Raw genomic sequence first — 27037 nt, forward strand, 5'->3', positions numbered from 1 at the left:
ACTAAAACCTAAAGAAAATGGGAAAGAACCTTCTGCTTCAGGATCCATAAAAATATACCCCACAGTCCAGGTAAACCGGGTATGGTTCTCTGCTTACTGTGCTGTTACATCCCGGGGTACTCACTTTAAAGGCAGCAGTGTGAGCGCAGACATGGATGAGTGTGACAGGCCTCAGGAGGGTGAGAATGGAGTTTCTTTCATTCCGACCGTCCTTTAATGAATGAAAAATGAAAATTCAAAGCCTTGCTGTACTGTACTGATCTCAACATTTGGCACCTGGGACTGACTCTGCAGGCCTAGTAGGGTGCAGATTTCCCTTGACTCCTCTGCATGATCTGCATGCACAGGGAGTGCAGCATCCAGCCCGAGGTGGTGCTGCGCTGCTGCTTCCCGGGGATATTACCTCAGGAGAGACAAAGGGAGAAACAAAACAAAAATCCAACTGGGCAGCTGAAGAACTGGCTTATCGAGTTAAAATTTGAAATAGATTACAGCAATGCCTGACTACCAGACTACTGCATTTTCTACATATTTATGCAGATAATGCAAATAGTTGCAGCTATAAACAATTCCTTCAAAGAAAAGACTATGGAGTGGAGTGGACTGACAGGATACTGTTTGGCTTATGTTAGGCATATTAAGTGAATCTTAGCTGGTGTTGGTAAGTCTTTCAATCCATGCACACACAAAAAAAGGGAAAAATGCCTTAAAGGAAATAAGCATAGCAGGAAAAAGAAAATCTGTATTCAGGATGGTACTCTGGGTACTGGATTGCAGCACTGATGGAAAGAGTGCAGGTGAAAGGAAGCACGTACTGTTCTGTATTGCTGTTCTGATTATCAGGCAAGGTAGCTAAGGCAGTTTGAATTATTTAAATTCAAAAAGGCCTGCAAGTAAATGTTATCTCTGCAGCTTTTAATTGCCTTGGTCTTGTTTTAATTTTGTTTAGATTCAAGAATTGAGAAACACAGAAAGCTGGCAATGATATTCTTGGACAAAAGTGCTGAGCAGTTACCTCATTTGTTTCCCATCTAGGCTGTATGAAGTGCAATGAAGTGACGATAATCCTTACCCAAAGGAGCAGAGGGCACTGATAGAGTGGGTTGCTCACTCCGCTTGTTTTGTTCTAGCTAGATAAGGTAGCATTTTCAAAAGCATACAAGTGCAGTTCTGGTTGAGAAGTCATGTGTCTGAGTTAGCTCCGTGTTGTGCCAGCCCCTGCTGAGAGGCAGTGCCACGTTAGCACAATTGTACAGTCTGAAAGGACTGGAGCTGGGTAGTAAGCCTTATTTTCAGAGTTTTTAAGTGTTGTACAAATATATATATATATATGTTTAGACATCTACACATACAAGTGCATACTTGGTAGGTTTATAAAAGTGCTTATGTAGTTAGGCAACTGCTCTTAAATCATTGTGATCCTTAAGTAATTAAATCCTTCTAGAAATCCTGCTAAGCATGTGCTTGGTCTTTGACCTAAATATTCTGTAAGATCTGGTCCATTGACTCTCAGTGAGGCCTTAGGTACTTGTATGGCTCAGTCCTCTCTGAAAATGGCATGTGGGGTTCTGTGTCATGTAGATATTTTATTATTTCTTTTGTTGGCCACCTGCGAAAGAGTTCAAATAGAAGATAACATGCATGATCTTTAAGAGATCAGCATTTTTACTGCAGCCCACTTTACCCTATGGCCAAGACTTGCTTCCTCTTCCATTGTTTCAAGACATTATGCTGTGAAAAATGACAGAAAATGTCCAAGACAAGAAAGGATACAGAAAGCTGGTGGCATTTCACTCGGTAGTGACATTTACAAGACATTCTGAGGTCTTGTAGATTCACATTAACAAGGCTCTGGTGTGACTGCCCACATTTCCTTTCAATTCTCTCCTTCTTCTTCCTGTGTTAATGCAGGTAACCTTGAGCTTACACACACATCTGCAACAAGCCCTAGACTCGGTCACTGGACTGGCTGTCAATAACAGCCAGATACAGCCAGGCCTGCTTGGTATGTTAACAGTGCCACGCAGATGAATGAAGTGTTGATTAAGAACAATCACTGTAGAGCAATCTGTAGAGACTGTGCTACCTGTGACTGATAGGCAGACCATGCCCCTTTCTTACTCTTTGAGGGATTTTGACTTGACCAGAGTTATAAGCATATTTATGAGTCCCGTGCTTTATTATTCTCTGCTCCTGCATATAGAATTGCCAAGTCTAAAGTGAAAATGGATTCAGAAAATCACATCTTCTCAACAGCACAGCCTGCAACAAACAATGCTTCATCCTTCATGTCCTATTATCTTCTCTGTTGCTGCCCTGAATGCTTTGAAAAATTGAAAAAACATATTTTCCTTTCCAATGCTTTTTAGGGGAGTTGGTAATCTACCTAAGGGCTGGCTGCACAGTGTATCATTTGGGTGTCCCACAACAACTCCAAGGGACAGATATAAAGAGTACAGTTCTTGTCAGGCCAACAGCTGGGCATTTTAGAAGGGATCAGAAACAGGCTACACTTGTTTTGAAGGGAAAATCAAGACTATTTTGTTAGCTCTAGCTATTATATACCTAGACTCCTACGAAGAGTGTCAGAGAGCCACATGCTTAGAAAAGGTGAGAGGAAATTGTACTCATACAAAATATATAGATGTACACACACATCTCCAAGCATTCTTTAAAATGCTGCTCAGTCTACCAGGTACAATTAAATAACCTTATAAAGTGGAAACATCAAACAAAGGCTTGAACTACTTCAGAAAAAAAAAAAAAAAAAAAAAAAAAAAAAGGATTGCTGCAGTGTCTAGTGTTTAGTGTTACTAAATACTTACTGCAAACACTGCTGACAAGTAAAACGCTTTTTCTCCTATATTTATCCATTTAATGACACAATTGTCTTTCTGCGAACAGTTGAATTCGAGGTGTACATGCCCTGGCCTGAAGGGCAAAGCTGCTGGCATGTGTGGCTCCACAGCACAGAAAAATGGACACATTTCAGCTGTGGGGCAAGCTGTGGCACATCAGCAGCGTGCACTGCATCCCTCTGCACTGCACAGCTCACCTTGTGATCGTGTACCGCAAATGTCCCAGGGTTACGTGGTGTGGCAAGGGGCCAGTGGCTCGGCTATTTGATGAACATAATGGCTGGTGTCTTCCACAGAGATATCGTCCCTGAGAGGGCACAACCAGTATCAACTTTGAAATGACACTTCCAGCCTTGCTCTTGCAGGAGAGAAGTTTCTCTGGCATTGCTTAGCTGCTTTATCCGAAGGCCAAGAAATCAGTTGCGCAGGCCACTGACGGCCCATTGGTTATTTTAAAAAGCTCCATGAAAGGTGTTATTTTTTTATTATTTTGTCTGTTTGTTTGTTTAATAAAAAGTGAATGCATGTCACTCAGTTGAGATTCCTTACAGGGGACTGCAAACTAAATCCTTAGGGAACTGCGAAATAAAAAAAGAGTGAAAGCCACAGGTTTAGGCTGCTGTCCTCTTCTTCCTTCCTTGAAGCCTCTACTGACAAGGTATGGAAATGCTTTCAATTACCACCAAAACTGACAGAAGATGAAGGCACTCAGCACCTTGCATGATCAGGTACTTAATGTCCTTACCCTTCCCGGGGCTCTGCTGCTGACAGCAAATGAGCTGATAGCTCCTGCTGCTCCCACCAGCCTGGTTCTCTGTGTCATCCACCTACACACTCACACATTCATTCTCTCCCTCATAATTTATTCATTCAATTTATTTATTTATGTAGGTCACTTTCAATAGTAGTTTTTACAAATTATGGCAGAAGTGGAAAGAGCAAGAGAAAAACAAAGTTAGGGAGAGAGCTGGTGGCATGCAGGGAGTGGCGGGGGAACTCCGCTGGTGGAAGCAAGCTGTACACTGGAAGATTGCTCCTGATTTTCTCCTCAGACAGAACCTAAGCAAATGCCAAGTAACATAAGCTTCACAAAACTTCTTGCCTGAGACAAAACCTCACATAGCTGATTTAACTGGTGCTTCTGTAGTTGCTCTACCGTCTGGACTTACATGGTCTTTCTGATGGGAGTTGGGGCCTTTACGGACTGCCTGTAAGAGATCTAAACTAGAGATCATTATTTTGGTTTTCTCGGCACGTAGACATTAACTGTACTTTAAATCTTTAATTCGCAGTGATCTTTGCAGTAAAGAACAGGCATATTTACATTGCATAACCTATCTATCCAAATTGGGCTACTTCCTTTTTAACCACCCCTTAAAGAACAGGAAGTAGTGGGTTTAAGCTAAAAAAGGTAGATTTAGATGAGATATTCAGAAGAAATTCTTTACTCAGAGGGTGGTGAGGCCCTGGCACAGGCTGCCCAGAGAAGCTGTGGATGCCCCATCCCTGGAGGTGTTCAAGGTCAGGCTAGATGAGGCCTTGGCAAACCTGGTCTGGTGGGAGGTGTCCCTGCCCATGGCATGGGGTTGGAACTGGATGATCTTTAAGGTCCCTTCCAACCCAAACCATTCTATGATTCTATCAAATTAGCTTTCTAACAATGCAATTAAACAAAGTAAGTTTGGCTGATCTTAAGGCTTTTTGTCATAGAAAGAAGCAACCCTCTTCTTTCATCTTGCTTTTTCCTGTCTTTTTCCTCTTCCTTCTCCTAATTACACCTCTGTTTTCCTCACCCATGCTTCCTTGTAGCATGTTTTACACTCACCTAACCACTGAACCGGCAGAAAATAAATACAGAGAATTTAAAAGGGGACAGTTTTCTGCTGGGTTAATAAGAGGAATCAGCTCAGTGAATGTGAACATCAGCCCAAGGGTAAGTCAGGATCATGTAGGAGGGAGTGTGAAGAGCAAGGAGGACCAACCCTTTCCGCAGTAAAAAGTGGTCAGAACAGCTCAGTTTGTCTCTGCTAATGGGAGTATAATCTAAATGCCTAGAAACAGAAGAACTATTTCTCTGGCTATGAAGTAATTATTTTTTCTTCCTTTCTTTCCCTTCTATACTTCTCTGTCATGTTCTACTAGAATTCGGAGCATGAGAGTGTTATAGAGTGCTCCTTCAAGCACAGCACCTCTACACCCCTAGGACAATCTGTCTCTAGGGATGTTAGGCCAAATATGTGAAGCACTGAAAAGCATTATCAAATATGACCTACCCTGTTGTGGAGGACTGCAAAAGCGGAACTAACAGCAGCGCAGTACTCAAAATGTGAAAGCGATTCCTCTCTGAAACAAATCAGTAGGTAAAATCTTGGCTGTTCCATCTTTTGGTATCTTCAGACCAAGACAGGACACTTTCTCAAGACACATCATGTCAAAAACAAGATATTTGAACATGTGAGGCTCAGTAACAGGGTTAGTATAGAAGTTCAGAGGAGATGATCTTATACTCTGTATATCCATGAAATACGGATTACACAAAGAAATAAAAAGCAAGACCTTTTGGGTATTGAGCACATTGATCATTGTTCTTTCAAAACAAAGAGGACTTCTCCCTACTCCCTTCACCTTTGATTATTAGTTTGGCCCTGCTGAATCCATCCTCCTCCTTTCCCTAACACAAGGTCATCTTCCTTCCTTTTATCAATGGACACAAACACAGAACCAGCAATCACAGAAACTAAACTCTCTCTGTTCAGAAGAGTAATTTCTGAATGTACATGTGTCATCTCACAGCATTCTCCTAGCAACGTACTGGAAATGTTTTTGTCATTTCTGCTTCTCATATGACAGGGAGAAATTATGTGCTCTGCCACAGCCCCTCATGCTCAAGCTCTAATGGAAGCACACGTGGCGTGCACACATCCAGAGGATGTGTGCCTGTCTTCATGGGTTAAGCAGAAATATATTTATTTCCTATTTTTATGGTAACTTTTTACACTCAGAATGCATGCAGACACACAGTCTGAACTACAGATATTGAAGAGGTAAGTGCTTGCCCTAACAATAGGTTCAATACAAAGCATCTTTTTGTAAGACTCCTTAAACCATAGTTCTTCAGTGACCTAATTAGTATCCTAGTTAGCTCTCATTCCCATCAGCCTTGAAAAGTTATGGATCACATGTCTTCAGCCTCATTTTAAAAGCCTTCTGACACGATGAGACTGGAGTCAGATGGAAGAAAGACCAAGTGGAAGGTGCTCTGCTTTGGGAATTCAGTTGCTTCAAGATAGTTCGTAAGCTCTGCGAAAATGAAATGGTGCCCTGAAGGGAGGGACCAAACAGACTATTGAATGAAACTGTTCTGGGATAGAAGACAGGCTTTCCTTCTTCACAGGGGGAGAGGGGACACGACAGCCCCCATCTGCATTGCTCTTTGCTACTTCCCCTGCACTTTCTGAAATTGTGATTTATGGCTGTTATTACAGGAGAGAATAATGGCCCCAGTCAAGCTCAGCACTTCCTGCTGCTATGTACTGTGTACACACACGCTTCCACTACCTGTATCTGTGTGGCTGTACAGTAGCAGTATTCACATCAGCTCATTTGGCCATCAAAATTAGATACAGTCCAGAGCATGTGAAGAATCTAAGTTCCCCCATACTCAAGCAGCCATATAAAATACTTACAATTGATAAGCATTTGCATATTCATTCACTCGTCCTTTTGCCTCTTTCCAAGAGCTGAGTATACAATTACCACCACAGAAATGTCACAGGAACAAATTCCTCATATATGAAATATTATGAAGAAATTAGCAATATAGTACAAATACAAATTGTGAATCTCTTTAACAGACAAACTTTAGGTTAAAATAAAGGGACAACTCCAGATGAGGGCTGAGATAACACTTCTGGGGGAAGTTTGTGCTCTTGTCACATTTTAGACTGATACATGCCTCACGCACAGAGGTCTGTTGCTCTTTTCTGATTGCACTAACTCCAGTTAAACTAGAACTTTGTGTAGAGAAATGGGTCTGATCAGCTATTCTGCAGCAGACACTCTGCATTAGATCATCATGTGGTCTCATTTCTTTCACCCTTTGGAAACAGATAAAATGAACTGGAAGAGGACACTCTTCCTGTGGAATGAAGGGATCCATGCAAGGAAAGGTGTGGAATAACCAGGTTTTAAGTACCTATGTTCACTGATATCCCAGCAGCTTTCCTTTGTGCACAAAACAGTTCCTAGAAGTGTTAGTTCTCTCTTTATCTACATTCTACCAAGCCAAAGGAAGAGGAATTGTTTTTTGTTGTTGTTGTTGTTTTGCATGTTTTCCTACAGAAATATTTCAGTGGGGCATTACTGTACCTTGTTCTAAATTCTTACATCTTGATATAGTGGCATTTTATGTACTGTACCTCTGACTATTGCTCTAGGAGACATTAGAGAGTTCTTTTTTTCTTTTTTTTTTTTTTGTTTTGTTTTGTTTTTGTTTGTTTTGTTTTGTTTTTGTATGTCTACAAGTTAATGCTTTATAGAATCAGAAAATAAATAAATAAATAAATAAAATAAAAAAGTCATCAAAAAGAACCCTGCAGGTTTCACTCTGTTCCTGAGTGGACTTAACACAAACTGTCTGATAAGTGCAGTTCTTATACTCCTGCAGAGAACATGTTTCCAAAGGCCTGTTTCAGAGAACTATGATTAGATAAATACGTAACAATGAGAAGCCATTGCTTAGAGGACTTTGTTTTCCTTTTCAACCCATTAGAGGCAGCCCAGAGCTAAGGTACATCTCCTGGCTGAGAGATAAAAGTATACGTAGACAAAATAGGACGGTTTACACTTGATACAACTATGCCCCAAGTTTCCATATGATCAAAAAAAATAAGATACATGGTAGTAAAGCAAGAAGCACTACCTTCAAAAGACTCAAAGGGCACCATTCAAATTGTGATCAGGTACTCGCAGGGCTACTTGCTACTTGTTAGCTCCGGTCAAGGGAGCTAACCCTCTGGCAAAGAGCCCTAAATCTGTGAAGGTGACTTCACCCTCCTACAGTTTCAGATTGCAAGAGGTTCAAGCAGACAAAACTCTCATTGCTCCGCAAAGGATTAGACATGAGCAAGTGGGGAAGGTAGGCTTTTACTAGTTCATCCTACACTGCAACAAAAGACATTCAGCCAACTTAAAAATGCCATGGTAGGGGGCAGGGAAAGAAAAATGGGCATTTTTAATGTTGTTTCTAAATTAATGTAGTGAAATCAGTATAACTTTGTGTGTGAGCCACACTTATTGTCAAAGCTAATTCTATATTAAAATGAGAAATAGAGCGGTGTCATCCACTACAAAGAAGATATGGTCTGAAAGTACTGCTGAATTGCATGATGGCTTCTAAAAATACCAGAATGCAATGGATTAAGTACGAGTGAGTTAATAAGGTGTTACACTGCATTCTGAAGGCTGCTTAAAATTAGCTGTGAATGTTCTTTTGCTTGTCCTAAATACACTGCAGAAAGACACCATTTTTTTCCATCTCTTTCAGTCTTACTTTGAGCTGTCACACTGCAAAGTCTGGCTTTGTAGGTACTAGAGGGAGAGAGATCGCTTAGCTATTGCTCTTCTTTCCAGTCATGCTCTCAAGCCTGAAGGAAACAATTTTAATGCGTGACGTACAGAGGTGCAGCTCAGTCATTTCCCCACATGATTTATTCAGTGTGTGGTACAGCGCCATTGTACAGTGCTGTATTTTCTGTTGAGAAAGCATTTTCACAAGAAGTACCCATTTTCAGGTTCAGATCATTTTCTAATACACAAACAAACAAAGGACAGAAGGGGCTACAGCCTTCCTGGCTAAACCTCAACTTAAAATGAAATGCTGGGATATAGTGAGTTTCTATCACATCTTCTGCATTCTCCAGCTATGCAAAAAGGTAAAAATTTTAGCATTTTGTAAACTTGGACAGCACTACAGCATGTCACTGCCTGTCGATTATCTTTGCAATCGGTAGGGCCAGGAACCTTCTTCTTCTAAGATAAAATGTAAGGTGTACGTATGGTGGGATATATGTAAACCTCAACACGTGGTTTGTGCCCCACATAACTACTAGGCTCTGTGCTGCCCAATCCACACAACATGCCATATATGCCTCTGGCACTATAGGCAATAATTAGTTTGGTATAAGAAGTTTGTACTTCCTGGAGAACTGGGATTCTTACACAGAGGTGATTCCACTCTCAACCTCCATTAACCTCCAAAACGGGCACTGGCTGGAATTGCTTTCTATGTGCTCCAACGACTACTGAGAACAACTGCTCCTCTTGTCCATAAGCAAAATATACCATAATCCTCCACAGGACAAGTGTTCCTGCACTGCTACAGATGTAACATTCTGCCTTTTCACTGTGCTTTTCTTTCAATTTTAACAGGCCCCCAGATTGAAGAGCATCTGGAGTTCACTCACAGTCCACCAAGTCTGCAATCTCACAGCTAAACATGTAATCAGCTCTTCAATTTCTGGAGTCAAACCCATTCTCGTAGCCCTTTTGTCAAAGCTGACATCTTGGATTTTTCTTTGACAGAGGTAGAGTTCAGATAAGCTTCTCCTAACTTCCATAAAAGTGCTAATTTATCCTTTTAGGGAAAACAAAACAAAACAAACCAAAAACAAAAACAAAACAAAACAAAACAAAACAAAAAAAAACACACACACAAAAAAAGTCAATTCTAGAAGCTGTGCAAGAACTTGTTGGATAGCATCTTAGCTTAGAAATTCAGACAACTCCTTTCACCTCTGAAGTCTGCATGGAGGATGGTAGCTCAGGAATAATTCTCTAAGCATGTCCTTACTTTTGAGTGAGTGTGAGGATCAGCATTTAAACACTATCTGACCACAGCTGCAGATCTACAAAGCATTTGCAGTTAAGTACGTTCTGATACCCACCCTTGTCTTGGAGGAGTGCAAGAGTTTGCACTGTCTGAATGTGTTAGCCAGCAGCAGTTAAATACAATCGAGCTGTCTATTTCTAAGTTTAGGACAGAATACCTCACAGCTGCAGTCCTTCTCCCACTGGGTATGACTAATCAGATGTACTTCCCGATAGTCTTTCCATCTCTTTAGGTGTTTGTGCACATAAATTCTTTTTGCCAAAAGTACTTTCATGATGAAATAAGTGTTCACTTTGCATTTTTCCTTCATATGTTTATTTTTTCAAACTCTGTGAGTAGCACTCAGGAAGTGCTAGACAGGGAAGAATCGCAGATTATGTATGATATTGTCAACTTTTTTGAAGAAGTGACTGAACGGTGCAATTCATCGCTTCACTGCCACGAGTTAGATCAGGGGTTCTTTCTCCTTTGTTAGCTTTTCAAAGATGAGGGGTCCAGAAAGGATGTTACTGTTTTGCTCCCATTTCAGAATTACTTGTGGACAAAGCATTTTTACCCACAGAAAAATGCAGCTTGTATGGTTGAAATAGTAAATTGAGTTGTAATTAACTGAATTATAATAATAATGAAAATACACTCTTTTGAGGATAACAAGACCTTTAGCTAGCTTTAGTTCCAGTCTGACAGAGCCAAACCAATTTAAAATTTACAGCGTACATCAACATTGTTAGAAAAGAAGCCCCAAAAGAAGCTCAGACCAATAAGGCTATGTTCAGCATTTAAAAAATAATCCATTTTTGTGTTATTATAAGAAAGGGGACTTTTGTAAATTCAAATAAAATCAAAGATTCTATTTTATGACTTGGAGAATGTTTCTTTTCTTAAGTTGTTCACAACATATAATTAGGACTGTAGGGTACTTTACTACACACTGTACAAGAGATGCTCTATCTCACAGTGGCACACTGTTTTACAAAGCATGAATGACTGCCAGAGAACTTTCAAGCTGCTACTATATATTTTCTTCCATTCCATAAATAGTTGACAAACTTAATCATATGAACAGAGCAGATCAAAAAAGAGAAATAACTTATTATTTTAAAACTTTTTTTTTTTTTTTGAAATTGGTTCCCTCTGTAACCCTTTCACTAAAGGAAAAAAGCAGAGCACTTGTGCAGTAACCAGCTATGAACCCCCTTGCGTGTAACACACACATACACTTTTGCAAAGTGTGCTCCACTGTAGGTACAATAGTCCCGTACAGTCACAACCAGTGATTTGTCATGAAGCACTGAACTGTCAAAGAATAATGCAATCACTGATAAAAACATAAGCCATAAAATCATTTGTTCTTCCTTATTTTGTGATTTACAAGGTCATCAATATTTTTCAATTGGACTTCTATCAAAACAGAAAAAACTTAAAAACTTTAGCAAGTGCTAAAATGGAAAAGGCTAAAAATTTTTGGATACTGGTTATGTGTTTAATGTATAATAATGCATGTTATCTTATTAGAATTTAAATACATACCTCAGCTTTTATTGAATGCAAGGCTGAAGTGTTGTAAGTTCATGATACGCAGCACTACAGATGCAAACTCACCCACAATATATCTGATTCTCTGATGTCTTTTGAAAAGGAGGGAAGATATAAAACTCCTATTACTCATAATTCATATAGGCATTTCGATATAATATTGTGAAATGTCACGACATTTTATAAATCAAGTTATTAAAAAAATCTTTGCACTATATAATATTCATGTGCTTTTTTTTTATATATATACTATTAAAAGAATGCTTAAATGTCAAGTCCAGGAGGACTGTGTGATTATCACCCGCGTGATTAGATAGTTCTCTGATTAAAAAAGTTTGACAGACAAACAGAACATCCAAACTCCAAAACAAACAAACACAGAATGGCTAGGAGGCTGTCTCATAGAGAGCAATATGGTTTACTTACCTCCCACCAAACATTTACCCCACAGCTCCAAATAATATTAAATGTCTAACTCTTCTGGAAACCAAAAGTCATCTGCCGCTCTTCTTTTTGGCTCTGTCACAGCTAGCTCCATGACTGAATAGCAATGGGTTTTAGTTGACCAACAAATCCCTATCTGAGGTCAGGCTTCTAGGCTTACCATTATGGTAACAATGAGGAGCCAATTTAAAATATTTACCTGCACGCTTGAGTAAATATTAATTGCAATCATTACTGTAGCTATTTCACAAGTGGGGAAGTCAAGGCACAGAGAGAGAAAATGGTTTGCCCGGAGTCACAGGAATATTAATAATAATGCTGGAAGGAGAAGGCGGTGCTCCGAATCCTTGGTGTATTCCTGGCAGCAGGAATGCTCAATCCTCCTTTCAGCACAAACCTCCTTTAAGCCAAACTAAGCAGTTACAACAGCGGTACAGGCATTATAACAGAGTAGACTACCACGCTGCTAGTGGCAGACATCTACCCCACAGCGGAGGACACGATGTACACAGCAGCAGCTGGCCGGGCTGACATCTGGCTGAGCACGTTTTAGTCTGGCCGTAAACCATCAGGGCTCCACTGCATCTAGGCAAGGGCTGCAGGCAAGCCAGCTATGCTGGTGACAGCAAGAGGAAAACCACACCTAACAAACAAAGGTACGTGAGCAGAATGAAGCCTCCACTGAGAAACACTTCCCCATGCCTTTCAGGTACTTTTTCTGTGGGGTGCCAGCCATCACAGTGGTTGATCTGGCCTGTTCTGCCACACGAGGGGACAGACTGCAGTGCTCTGCGAGGGTATCACTTTTTTATCCCTGTGTGCACAGTCAGCTTTCCTGCCAGGCACGTCGCCTGCAGCACTAACACCTTGCCTGTGCTCCATGTGAGCCAGACAGAGCTCAGCATCACGCTAAACACAGTGTCCAGCCGTGCCCTGCACGCCAGGAGGCTGCAGAGCTGGACACAGGTCCCAGCAGCATGTTGTGCGAGTGTGTGAGGCACTGCCTGCCTGCAGAAAGCCCAAGGTGAGACACAACTGCGTGCATGGGGCTACCGGGTCTGGTTTCATCCCATTCCTGCTAGAAAATTTGTTGTCGGCTTTACACGGCAGGAGATTGAAAACTGCTGAATTAAGAGAATGGATACAAATGAAAATACAGTAGAAATCTGTCTTTAACTGGGCTGAAAAACCCACGTGAACACAGCCATCCTCCTCCTCCCCACAAATGGGCACTGCCTCTCTCTTAGCAAAAAAGCAACAGGAAAGAGCAACAGTAATACTGGACAGTTAAAATTTCACTGCTTTTAAATTATTCAGCAGCAAATTCAGAAGTTTCAGTAAACTATCGTGATCTCAGTAACAAGGCACTACAGAAACAGACCAACTACAGTTGATTAACTATTAACAGAAACATAAACTACACCTGTCAAATGAAATCAGATTATATCTTATGCCAAGTTATCCTCTTACACTTGTTAACTGCAAATTTCTTTAATTCCCAATCAGTCTCCCAAGGTACATGTTACTGTACCAAAGAATACAATTTGGATTAATTTTCATCCTTTTTCATTGCTTCTGCTTGACTATTCTGCTTAAATGCACCATTATATTGTATCGGGAGTCCATTTTTTTTATTTGGAGAACTGCATCTAGAGAATGCTATTTATCTTGAAATATTAAGACATTTTGCTACCTACGAGCAAAAAATTTGCAGATATGACTGCAGGCCTGATCTGCAGCCCACAACTGCAGTCCACAACCAGATATAGCATTTTCCGTTCATGAAATTCAATGTTAAGAAAATGAGTCTCTGTGAGATTGCAGGAACCAACAGCCCCAGTCAGAACTGAAGCTGTGTTGTCCTTTTTTAGAACTTGATAAATCCAAAACTCTGTTCATCAACCTCAGGGAGAATGGTAGATTATACAGAGGTTATCTAAAGTCTCCCTAACAGCAGTGCAATTCTTCAGGTCTTTATCAGAACACTGTGTGGAGTCCTCTCTCCCCAAAAAAAGCCTGGTACTCTTTACAGTAACCCCAACAGCCCTTGCTTTCTCCCCCCCGTAGTTCTGCCTTTGCCACCCCAAAAGACTTGTGAAACTTATTTCCATTTTCTTTAAGGTGAGGTTTTAAGTTTAGATACAATGCTCATTCTTCTTAGAAGTGGTTGCACAAAGGGTGTGAGTGCTGCCAACCTCAGAGAGGCAACAAGAAGGAAAACCACATGTACATATGTTTCTTTTTTCATGAGTACTATATAGGCCAGTCACTCCATTTTTGAGCTCCTAATATTCATCTCCAGCTTACCATCAAAACAACAAATCTTGCAGAGTCTCCCAACAGCACCGTGGATGTCTGCCCACGAGCATAAGCCTTGAGCTTCAGTTCCTTGAAAACAGTATCAAGAGCTTCTTTCCTCGGCAGCCACGTGAGAGAAGAGCTCAGCGTGATCCCTGCAGCAGCTCTGATCAACCTTCTCCTCTCCAAGATAAGTGGAAAAAGGTAGCTTCCCTCAGCCCCTCTCCAGCAAAGCTGGAGAATTCACCGGGACTAGAGGAACAGCTCCAGCAGGGGCAAAGTCAGATCCCATCACAATTTTCCACCTGCCTCATCAAAAAGTCACAGCCTGCACCACTAAAATCAATGGGGATTTTATTCTGGACTAAATTGTATGAGAAGAGATGGGAAGAAGGAGAAAGTACAATAAAAACAGCCTGTATTTCTAAGTTATAGGTCTTACACAGCCTAACCACGTTCCAGTGCATGTTCAAGTTGGCATTTTCTTCAGTAATGCAACTAGTTGGCCATAAAATGGGTACATGGCATTTATTCATGCATATAGGGGGAAAGAATGTTTTCCATACATTTGGAAAAACACATCTTTGCAAGAACTTACAATACACACCACGCAAAACACACTTGTTTGCATCACAACATAATCCCAGTAGTATTCATCATTCCATCCTTTATAATTTTAACAGCACAAAGCAGGCATTTCTTTCACCTGCATTGGGGGGTAAAGGAGGAGTAAAACGTAGCTCTGAATATATTTTAAGGGTTTTAGGAAAAAAAAAAAATCCCAAACAAGCAGCAGCGCCCACCTGCCAGTCAAAGGATTGTACATCTATCTCACTTCCACTGAAGCAGTCTACAGAACTGTTTTTTGCAGAGCACAGCACCCAGTAGCGGGGCTGGCACAGCTCACCACTGTAGCAATCCAGCCCCTTCCTAACCCACCCTCTGCTCCAGGTGGATGCACTGGATGCAGAGCCAGCCTGCCTTGCTCAAGGTGCTGCCTTGACGAGCGGCTGAGGGAACTGGGCTTCTTTAGTCTGGAGGAGGCTCAGGGCAGACCTTATTGCTCTCTACAACTACCTGAAAGGAAGGTGTGGGGAGCTGGGGGTCAGCCTCTTCTTGCAGATAACTAGTGATAGAACTAGAGGGAATGGCCTCAAGGTGCACCAGGGGAGGTTCAGGTTGGAAATGAGGAGACATTTCTTCTCAGAAAGAGCAGTCAGGCGTTGGGACAGGTTGCCCAGGGAGGTGGTGGAGTCACCGTCCCTGGGGGTGTTCAAGGAAAGGTTGGACGGGGTGCTTGGGGACATGGTTTAGTGGGTGACATTGGTGTAGGGGGATGGTTGGACCAGGTGATCTTGGAGGGGTTTTCCAACCCTAATGATTCTGTGATTCCACAGTGGTTATCGCAGAGCTCTCCTGCCAGTGAAGCTGCTCCCTGTCAGCCAGCAACAAGCTCATAACCTGGCGCAATGAGCACTCCCTATAGGAACAGAACTGACTCTTCTCGCTCCTGGCATAGATGCGTGTTTATTTGATTAAACTGTTGATTAGATATTTCTTACGTTGGAAAAAAAAAAAAAAAAAAAACACGTTGCCTTTTATTGCTTACTAGCCTCTTGGAAAGAGATCGGTAAGAAAACATATTTTAAGTCCGTATTTTATAAAACAAGTTTATATTTTATTTTAAAAAACTTGGAGAAGTGGTAGTGTTTTAATTCCTGTTGAAGGTTTGGGTATTTATTACCTGTATTACGTCTACTTTGGGGATCTTTTTGTAGCCACACGGCAAGAGTTTACAGTTTAAAACCTGAGGCAGCCGTTAACGACCCCCCCCCCCCCCCCCCCGGATTTACACCGCTCCCTTCCTTACCCAGCACGCTTCGCCAACCAGCGCACAAAAACACCCCACGCTCCCTTCTTTACAGTTCCTTCTCCCCCACCCCCAAAAACACCAGTTGCTAGGGAAGCCAAAAACACGCCAAGGCGCCTTGGAAAGGCTCCCCCCGCTGAGCACCGACACCCCCAGCACCCAGCAGCCCGGCTCCCCTTCTCCCCACATATCTTCCCCCCGCGCTCTGCGCGGCGCCATTTCCCCTCAGGCGGCCCCGCCCCAACGGCTCGGCGGCGGCGCGAGCTCCCCGCAACGGCCACCGCCAACTGCCGCAACCGCCCTCCCCCGTCAGGCCCCGCCCCCTCCGAGAAGCCCCGCCCCTTTCGTGAAGCCCCGCCCCTTCGCTAGGTCCCGCCTTCTCTGCTAGGCCCCGCCCCCCTCCGCGAGGCCCCGCCTCCTCGCGGAGGCTCCCCTATAGCCGGAGCGCCCCCACCGCCCCCAGCCGTGCCGGAGCAGTTCTATTTCCTGTCCGCCGCGGCCCCTCGCTTCCGGTTCCGTGCCGCCAAGATGGCGGCGGCCCCTGCGCCCGGCGGGCTGTGAGCGCCGCCCGCCCCGCTCCGCTCCCCGCCGCCCCCCGACCGGGCCCGGTTCCTCGGCCCCCGGGCTGCCGAGCTCGCTCCTGCCCGGGCTCGAGGCGTAGCCGCCGTCGCCGCCATGGCGCCGGTGCAGCTGGAGAGCAACCAGCTGGTGCCGGCCGGCGGGGGCCCCGCCTCAGCACCGGCCCCGCCGGCCCCCGGCGCCGTGACAGCCGCCGCCAGCCCCGGCTACCGGCTCAGCACCCTCATCGATTTCCTCCTGCACCGCACCTACGCCGAGCTCACCGTGCTGGCAGACCTGTGAGTGCCCCCCAGCCCTCCCCTCTCCCTCCCCGACGCGTTGTGTCCCGGCCCCGGGGGGCTCCGGGGCTCCTGGCCCCTCTGCCGCCCCCGGAGGTGCTCGGTTCGTGAAGCTGTGCCTCGCACCGGGTGGTCTGCAGGGGTCCGGTGGAAGCTGGTGAGCACCGTGGCATAAAGGGGGGCAAGGACCGTGGGGAGTGCAGAGCGTCCTAATCCACGCTGTGGGCTTGATGCTCGACATTGACCCCGTGGGACTGCCAGAAAGCCCCGCCGTGGTGTTGCTACTGATGTCAAAATACACAAAATGCATGAAGCTAAGGCATCAACTAAGGCATTTTCAGGTGCCACAGCTCTTGGAGTTACTGAAGCGCTCCTTGAAACGCCACTTGGTTATTTAGGAGGAAAAGAAAATATTTATGTTTGCTTCACAGTCTGTTGTGCTAACACAGTTGTGTTTGAAGTGGCACAACAAAGGAATGTTTTAGGGCCAAGAAAAACTCCTGAAAGCGTTCTGACAGTGAGTGAGCCTCATTCACTTTTAGTTTGCTTAACCTTAGAGATGCTTGTGAGGTTTGTGTATATTGGAAGAAGTAACATACAGGGCAAAAGGAAGACAAAAAGCATGTATAGTTCCTGTAAAACATCATAGCTGGCAAGTGTGCGAACAGAGTTGCTTACTTGGGGTTAAGAGCGTTCAAACTGCAGAAAGGAAAGGGAATTTTAGCTTGCTTTGGAATAGCTTCCAAATGTTAGTATCTTTCCTGCATGCTTATGGTATCTGTAGGCAGCAATTGGTTATGTACACGTTGTTGTAGGAGCGTGTGCCTTTGATGTCTTCTGTGCTTGTTTGATGGTGAGGAACTGGTTCTTTTGACTTGAGAGTGTAATTAGATACAAAGTAAATTAGATAGTGTGAAGAACACATGGAGAATGCTTTGGGCACTTTGATTCACCAGGTGGTTTATAAGCTACATGACATCTCCTCCAAAAGTGCAGCAAGCTAGAGTTTTCTATTGTATTTCCCTCTGAAGTGTGGATTTGGCTAATAAAAAGCTGGTCTGGAAAATATTTTTCCTTCCAACAAAATGAGTTCTTGCTCCTTTACCAGCATCAGCTTAGTCCTGGAATGAAAACTACCTGAAACAAGGTGCATGTAACACGTCTAGACCTTAATGGTTTATGAGAATACTGTCTTCTCTGCAGCAGTGTCTGTCACACAGGTAGCTGATAAAGCTCTGCAGCAGGGCATTTCTTCCCTTTTAGTCTGATGAAAGAGAAACTCACTTCAGGCAAGTCAGTAAACAGCCGAATTTAACGCCTGCTGTAGACGACCTAGGATCGCTACTATGAATTAACACTTGTCACAGATGCTGACTGAGAATCATAAATTGTGAAGTGCAGGTAGTGGTACTGTACATATGGCTCTCCTGGTGTAGCCGAAGTCTCCAGATTTTAATGTTCTTCAAGCTTTTCAGTTCACTTGGCCAGTTCCAGCTTAACCAGTACAGGATACCAGCAGGTACCAGCACTGCTGCTACACACCTGATTCTCCCCGCTCCCCACCCTCTACTGCCTAAACTAGACCGTTTTCTAGAGATATCAAACATGCTATTACATTGTATTTAGGAAACATTGACAATCGTAGAAACTTTAAAATGCTCTCTGTAGGTATGTGTAAGTTTTTCACGTGCTTAGTTGAAGATTACGAACTAAATTGCCTTTATGGTGGTATGAAATGTAATGGAACAATAGGTAATGTTTTTTTTTCTTCTTTAATACAGATTACCAAGGAAGACTGATATGGAAAGGTGAGTTATGATAAGACTGTCTGAAATGCCTGTTAAAATATACAGCTTTGTTTAGGATGTTAAGGTTTAGAACTGATTCAGTAGGATGTTTTTCTCCTAACTTTAGATTTTATGCAACAAAATAAGCCTTGATTGTCTTGATGTCGCTACATAGCTTCAAGATTTTCCTCAGCATCAATGACAATGCTAACTCTTTATTTTTTGGGGGGGTGGAGGGTGGGTTTTGGGCTCTTGTTACGCAGTTCAGTAACATGCTGTTGTTGTTATAATAGGTAAAATCTGTTAAGGGTGTTTTTCTCTTAATGGCAGTGAAGTGACAGTAAAATGTGAAAGGGAGCTGGAGAACCTAAATAGATTCTAGTTAGTGTGATACAGAAACATTTTGATCAGAAGTAGCAGTTCAACAATGGAAACAAGGTAAAAACTTCTCTGCCCTTTTCTGTGCTACCTGTCTTTCTTAACATAAGATACCATTTAAGAGAGCCATGTTCTTTACCTGCTGTGTGTGGTTTTGCATTATTAAGATTATTAGAAAGCAAGTGTAAGAGAGCAGAACAGGCTTTATGTTTTTACATTTCCACCATCCCCTCCCCCAAAGATTAAAGAGCTTGATTTTTGTCCCTTTGAATAAATTTTATGAGATTTATTTATTATTTTGAATAAACTTAATTTCCTTTATTATTTGTATTAACACTCTTATTGACCTAATTTTCTTTGGAGACTTAAAACAGCGATGATATTCCTAGGAATGCCAATAAAGAGTTCTGTGTAACAGGATGATCATTAATTCAATTACCTCAAATTTTCCAAAACTCTCATAACATGTGAAATTGATCCCATTTTCTGGAAATTGTAACCTGGAATGATTCCTTGCACCTCATTTCTCTGTTCCTATGCACAGTATTTTATAAAGAAAAACAATCTATTTGTATTGGAAAATTTCACTATATTTACTGAAGCTACGGCATTCAGCTTGGGTCCAGAGCTCCCTCTTACTCGTGTGGGGGCTTTCCTGCTGCACACAGGCTTGAAGTAACATTAGCATAATCATCACTGACAGGAATAAATCACTCTTAATCTTTTTGTGTCAAGAAAGCAATTGGTTTAAAAACCACAATGTGGTGTAAAATAATGCTGAATTCTAGGGAAAATCCAGGGACTTTCTTCTTGGCAATGGCAACTGTTTTGCTCAGTATTCTTTATCTTCTTTTCCTTTATCCTCTGATAGTATAATGTACATGAAATTGTTTTTCTAAATACAGTAATGCCTGATTCTTAACTGGAAGCGGTTTACAATGTCTTTGCAAGGCCCTGTCTCCTTTTGTTGGGAAACTGAAGGTAGAACCTTTATGCCTGTGTTTCTCAACAAACAATTCCTGTTGTTATTCTTCTAACAACTATATAAACACAGTTTTCCTAAAACCTAATTTTTTCCCTCTTTTTTTTTTTGCAGTAGTTAGTGAACCTGTCTGTTACTTTCTCAAATTTGTGGGAAAGGATATCACCTACATGAGAAGATTTTAAAGAGAACCAAGTTCAGAACTGTTGTAAAAATGGGTTATTTATAACTTCAACAGCAGCACAATTGCCTATTTTTTGTGAAACACTTATTTTTCATTCCTTAATAATGACAAAATGGCTGCTTTTTCACTCATGTCATAGGCATACATAACTTTGGTTTGCAAGGTGCTTCGGAGATACCTGGCCCAAACCTCTGCCTGAAGTAAAAGACAGTTTCAAAGTTGGTTCATTTTGCTCAGGGTTGTGTCCAGTTCAGTTTTAAGTATCTTCAAGGGTAGAATTCCTGCAATCTTTCTGGACAACCTGCTTCAGTCTTTCACTAACTTATTGTGGTTTTGGTGTGTTTTTTCCTAATATATAACGAGTGTTTCCATGTTGTACTTTGTGGCTGTCTTTCCTTATCCTTTTGCACTTCTGAGAAGAGTCTGTGTCCATCTTTGCCATAACACCCCTTTAGATATTTGAGGACAGCAGGAGTATCTCACCGTAACCTTCTCTTAAGCAAAGGCAAACACAGTTTCCTCAGCTGCTCTTTGTATCTCATGTCTTCTAGCCCCTAACTTACTTCTGTGTGGTGATATGGTGATAATCCTTCTAGGCTAGGGAGTGAAAACTGGGCGTAGTGCTTCAAATGCAGTCTGAGAATTGCTGACTCAAGGCAAAAAATCACTTTCCTTGAGCTAGGCTGGGCTTATGGTAATACAGCCTGCTGTTGTTGCAAGCGCACATTGCTGATGCCTGTTCACCTGTCTGCCAGGACCTTCAGGTCCATTTATGCATCTCTGCCCAGCTGCTGCATCATCACCAGCCTCTGCTGTTACACGAGGTTATTTGGTTACACGTACAGGACGTTGCAGGTTTTCTTTGCCTCATGAGGTTCTGTGGTGGTTTTACCCTTCTGTGCAGCTGACTTCCACCATAGTTGTGCTCTCACTCCCGCTCCTTAAATGAAAAAGGGGAGAAAATACAATGGAAAGGGCTCAAGGGTTGAGAAAAGGAGGGGGAGATCGCTCACCAAGTATTTTCACAAGCAAAACAGACTCAAGACAGGGAGATGAATGTAATTTATTGGCTATCACTAACAGACGAGGGCAGTGAAAAACTGAAAGCAAAATAAAGACCCCTTCCCTACATCCTCCCCCTGAGCAGCACAGGGGAACGGGCAATGGGGGCTGTGGTCAGTCCCTGATGCTTCCTCTCTGCCGCTCCCTCACGGTCCCTCCCTGCCCCTGCTCCCCGTGGGGTCCCTCCCACGGGATGCCGTCCTTCCCCAGCTGAGCCTGCGGGGGCTGCCCACAGGCAGCAGCTCTTCAAGCACTGCTCCCACATGGCTCCGTACCACGGGGTCCATCCCCCAGGAGCAAACTGCTCCAGCACGGGTCCCCCACGGGTGGGCGGCAGCTCCCCCCAGACCCCCTGCTCCTGCGTGGGCTCCTCTCCAGGGGCTGCAGCTCCGGCCCGGGGCCTGCTCCTGCGGGGGCTCTCCATGGGCCGCAGCCTCCTCCAGGCCACATCCACCTGCTCCCCGTGGGCTCCTCCACGGGCTGCAGCGTGGAGATCTGCTCCGTGTGGGACCCATGGGCTGCAGGGGGACAGCCTGCTCCACCAGGGGCCTCTCCACAGCCCGCAGGGGAACTGCTGCTGCCTGCCTGGAGCACCTCCTGCCCTCCTGCTGCACTCACCTGGGGGGCTGCAGGGCTGGTTCCCTCACATGTTCTCACCCCTCTCTCCCAGCTGCTGTTGCATGGTGTTGTTTCCCTTCCTTAACTCTGCTATCCCAGAGGCCCACCTAGCGTTGCTCCCTGTCTGGGTTCTGGCCAGCGGCTGGTCCCTTTTGGAGCCAGCTGGAGCTGGCTATGATCTGATGTGAGGCTATGCTGGGCTATGCTTACAGAGGCTGCCCCTGCAACCCCCTTGCTACCAAACCCTTGCCAAGTGAACCCAGTCCAAATTCACGTCGACCAGTTTCTCTGTCCAGCTGAGGTCCCTTTGTTTGCTCAGTCCAGTTTGACATGACCTGCAAGTTTTCAAAAGGTGGTTTCCTTCACATTGTACAGGTTGATGGAAGTGTTAAATGGTATTGGCCCTAGTGCAGACCCTTAAAGAACATGAGTCGTAACCACTGTTATGAAAGTCCAACTGGCAGTCAGCCAGCTTTTCATGTCTGGCACTCATATATTCAGATGTCACCAACTTAGTTTCAAGGATACTATTGGCGATCTTGTCAAAAGCTGTGGGAAAGTCAGTGTAAATACATCTTTTGTTCTCCCCTTGATCATGGGGCTGGCTGTCCTGTGAAAGGCAATTGTGGTGTCCAGGGATGATTTGTCCTTGGAAGATCTGCACTGACGGTTCCCAAACCGCTTTCGTGATTGTTGCTTACAAGAGCTTCTGGAAAGATTTTCTGCTTAATATTTCTTATTAACTGAGCTTAGGCTGACTGGCACATGGGTCCCTGAATCTTTATTCTTGAAGGCTGGCATGTTATTTGCCTTTTTCCAGTCATTAAGACCTCATCACTGTGACCTTTTGAAAATTACAGAGCTACTTTACAGTGGAACGGGTCAGTTCCCTCAGCACTCTTGGAAGCATCCCATCTGCTCCAAGGGACTTTAGTATTTCAGGCTTGCTTAAGTGGTCCTTAACTTGGTATTCTTCTACTGTAGCTAATGCTTCACTCCCCTGTACTATGCCACTAGGATGAAAGATGTGAAACATCTGAGATCAGAACTTAGCAGTGAAGACCAAGGCAAAGAATGTACTCAGTATCATGGCTTTTTCCATGCCAATTGTATCTTGCTCCACAGAGCACTGGATTTTTGTTTCTTTAGTCTTTTCCTGCTGATGTGCCTATAGAAGTCCTTCTAGTTGACTTTCATCTGTTGCTAATTTTGCTTCTGAGTTCTGATTTTCCTACACTTGTATGCTTGAACAGTTCTTGTGTATTGCTCTCCCACCTTTGTGCTTCCTACTTGCATTAAGTTCGGTCAAGGGTTCCCTGTTCAATCAAGCTGGCCTCTGCCAAACCTGCTTGGCTTTCTGCTCCTTGGAACAGGCTTTGTCAGAAACAAAGCATTTGTGATTTTTGTTTATATTAAACATGAATTATTTTGAAGAGTTTCTTAAACATGGTCATTAAAAAGCTTTTTAAAGTGCTCTGCGTTGTATTTATAGGACTTGTAGATGTACTCTTTCCTGAAGTTTCATCTTCCTTGAACCATTTTTTTTTTTGGTGCAGCCCAACATAAGGTTCTTCATATCTGTAATGAAGAATGAAAGAACACAGAAAAATTGGAGAAACTCTTTGGGTTCTTGGTAGAGGCGTAGAGGGATGTGAATTCCCAGTGCAATTGTGATCTATGGGTGATAGCCATGATTATGGAAGTAGGATTATCTCAAATAGAAGTAACAAGCCTTCTGTAATTTTGTATAGTGGTATTAATGAAGCAGATACTGGAACACTACTTTTAAAAAATATTTATTGTTATTAAATTGCAGTGCTTTTTTCTGTTCCTTTTTTTTTTTTTTTTTTTTCTGGATACCCTTTGATTTCCAGCCACGGAACTACAGTTTGAATTTTTCTTGCTGTCATGCCTTTTTCACCACAGGTGCTTGGTTGACATAACTACTTCTAGATTTTAGCAACTTCTCTGGTTAATTTTTGGGGGGAGATTTCTGACATTCTAAAGTCTCACTGTAGTCCTCTTCCAAATACCACTACGTTTTTGTTAACCTTTAAAAATTTTTTAACATCTTGCTTTGTTTACTGTAGTTACTGTGCAATACTTACACAGCAGCTTGTGTATCGCATGAAAATTTAATATCAGGCTGGATGGCATTCTAAAATACATGCTCTGGAATGAAGAGAAGTTATTGACTTAATGCCCAAGTTTTTGGATGAGGCTTATAATGTGTAATGCAAGAGCCTGAACTAGATGGTATTAGTGGCACTTCTGGCCTAAACAGTCACCTGCTACAATCAGATTGTGCTTTATGTATTACACAGAAGGGTTTACCTCGTTACACCAACGCTTAGCAGAAACAGACTCTATCTGTGTTATGAGTATGGATGTTACAGGTTAGGATCAGAAGGAGAGATACAAGTTCTGTTTGTTAGAGGCTAATATCTGTTGTGGTGAGGAATGTTCTTCTTGTCTGCTTCCTCTTGTTACTTTAAACTTAATCATAAAAGGTATACAGATAATGCAGTTGAGTTAACTAGGGAATTGTTCCTCTTAAAATTAGTAATTAATTCATGAGTATGCTTTTTTGTTTCCCCAGCCAGTCTTGTTTGGTTAGAATCTCACTGTTTTAAGCACATACGCTGTTCAAACATGCAATCTATTAGTGATGCCTATGTAAACACAATTAGAAGTTATCATTGCCAATTTATTTATTTATTACTGGTACTGAGTTGAAACGCAGCTTTGCTATTTGCCTGAGTGCTGGTTTAATGTCTGTTTGTTTCTTGTTTTTGCAGAAAAATAGAAATAGTACAGTTTGCAAGCCGCACTCGTCAACTGTTTGTTCGTCTGTTAGCCTTAGTCAAATGGGCTAATAACGCTGGAAAGGTGGAAAAATGTGCGGTAAGTTAGTAACAGAGTTTGGTATGGAATAATCTTTTAGTTCTGTGGGATTTTGGTACACCCTAACTTTGCCTTGCTATGGAAGTTTAAAACAAACCCAAACCTGTATTCCACAGGCAAATGAATACTAAGTGATAACCAGTTTCTTCCTATTGAAAAAACATATAATATTGTCTCTTAACAGTTCATGTTCCCAAAAACTCAGTGGCAGCAAACGAAAGGCATGTCTACACAGGGTTTCAAGAGTGCTCGAGGGTTAGGTGAGAGGATGGGGAAGATGGCGATCTCAGCGTGTTAGTTCTTATCATTTTTATCCTGTTATTGGTTAAATATGAGTAAAGCCCTGAATGTTGCAAACCAAACACCAAGCCTGGAGTGATGACAAACAAGTTTGGTAGCATTCCGGTAGCAATCATCAGATAAAGAGCTGTGAGACTTCACAGATCCTCTGCAGCATCAGAAATGGCATGCAGATTTAAAGTGTCCTCAGCATCTGAATGTAAGAAATGGCCAGAGCATTCATTCTTTGTTTTACAGATGTGATTACTTGAATGGAAAGGAAGTAAGGGATAGGGATAGAATCATCTCAGTCCTATGTGGTCAAATGAGCTGAATGTAAAGAGCCATTGACTTGTGAGTTTTTTGTCATTCTTTTTCCTTCCCCTTTTCTTTTACAGATGATATCAAGTTTTTTAGATCAGCAAGCCATTCTGTTTGTGGACACTGCTGATCGTCTGGCATCTCTAGCTAGAGATGCTTTGGTTCACGCTCGTCTACCTAGTTTTGCTATCCCATATGCAATTGATGTTCTGACAACTGGATCATACCCACGCCTGCCTACCTGCATTAGGGTAAATAACGCTACAATATGTTTTGGGGTGAGAGGGATCCCTATCCATGCTAATGCATGCTAATGAATCTAGTTTTCTGGAATGTGCAAATGGAAGTGTAGGCATAATGCCAAGTCTCTGTAGTGTCAGTTTCTGACAGAGCACTTCCTATTTGAAAAAGTTTTCCTTTCCCAGTAAAACATTATTTCAGTTTAAACTAGCTCTGCTACAGGGTGAGTATAACAGCAACTTTTCTTTTCATTCTTTATCTATTTGTAAATGCTAAGACACCATCCGAGAAAAATGTGGTGTAAAAAATAGTGGCATCTGATATTCTGTTTTGGCTATAGCATATTGTATTTGGAAATGTACTGAACTACTCACTGATCTCTTTAATGCTGCTGCCTCTTCTTACTGATGAAATGCAAAATAAGATTTGTGAAGAAATATAAACAGCAGTATCTGTGACTTAGACCTATAGCTACAGATAAGGAATGGCTTTCAAGTGTTAGTATTTAAAAATGAGTTTAGCCTGTTGTAAGGCCCAGAATTGTTTTGACTGATCCAAGTTGATCAGTTTTATTCCAAGATCAGTCTCAGGTGAAGTGTAAATTACGGGGTGGGGGTCAGGGGGGAACACCTTTCCTCAGCTATAGTGGCTTGTAGTATTCATATTTTCAGACTTCTGGTCTGATAAGTTTCCATCATTGCTTCTGGTAACGTATTAAATGTGTTTGAGATGTTTAGATTTTTTTTGTGTTTATTTTAACAGGATAAAATTATCCCTCCTGACCCAATTACAAAGAGTGAAAAGCAAACCACCCTTCATCAGCTAAACCAGATTCTTCGACATCGACTAGTGACTACAGATCTCCCTCCCCAGCTGGCAAATCTTACAGTTGGTAAGAACTGGAATTAACTTCTTGAAGAACAGTTTATTTCCAACTGATTTTAAGTTGTTGCTTAAGTGCTTAAAAAAAAAAAAAAAGCTAAATACTGAAGTGAGATCATTAGGCAATCATTAAGCATGTTTGATCTATAAAGCTGGGATTCTGTCTGCATACCATCAAATCATGTCTTTTCCCCTTTTGAAATATTTACTTTCAAAAAGAAATCTTTTGCAGCTGGTAGCAAAAGGTTGTAGACACTGCCTTGCTCTTTCAACAAATGTATTATGAAAGGTTCTTCCCTTCTTCTAAGACAATGCTCATTTCCTGGTCCATGTTAAACCTAACAATGTAACTGCTTTACCTTAAGTTACTTTAAAAATGCAATATAATTAAACTGTTAGGTGTTTCCTGTAGAAACTTGGAATTTTAGCTTAACCAAGTTACTCAAATGTTGCTTTTTTTAGTCTATTTCAATATTCATCTTCACGCATGAAATCTGTTCATATTTCTGCACACATTTTGGTCTGTGGCTCATTGCAGCTCCAGATCTCTTAATTGTAGAGATCTGTTTTGAGATCTCTGTTTTCATTTAGCCTAAGTAGTGATAGACATGATGATAGACATGTTTTTTATCCTTTTTTTTTTTTTTT

The 27037-nt window shown here is 42.4% G+C and overlaps 1 protein-coding gene across 1 annotated transcript in view; it reads left to right on the top strand.

Moving 5' to 3' along the window:
- The first annotated feature begins 16438 nt into the window (after positions 1–16438).
- Positions 16439–27037, top strand: part of MED14 (mediator complex subunit 14) — a 37041-nt gene continuing 26442 nt past the window's right edge. The window contains exons 1-5 of the mRNA XM_035315989.1: positions 16439–16752; positions 18534–18560; positions 24562–24667; positions 25345–25518; positions 26270–26399. Of these exons, the coding sequence (XP_035171880.1) occupies positions 16571–16752; positions 18534–18560; positions 24562–24667; positions 25345–25518; positions 26270–26399 (619 nt within the window). The 5' untranslated portion in view covers positions 16439–16570. The remainder of the gene's footprint in view (positions 16753–18533; positions 18561–24561; positions 24668–25344; positions 25519–26269; positions 26400–27037) is intronic.

Source organism: Oxyura jamaicensis, chromosome 1, assembly GCF_011077185.1.
Source record: "Oxyura jamaicensis isolate SHBP4307 breed ruddy duck chromosome 1, BPBGC_Ojam_1.0, whole genome shotgun sequence".
Lineage (NCBI taxonomy): Eukaryota > Metazoa > Chordata > Aves > Anseriformes > Anatidae > Oxyura > Oxyura jamaicensis.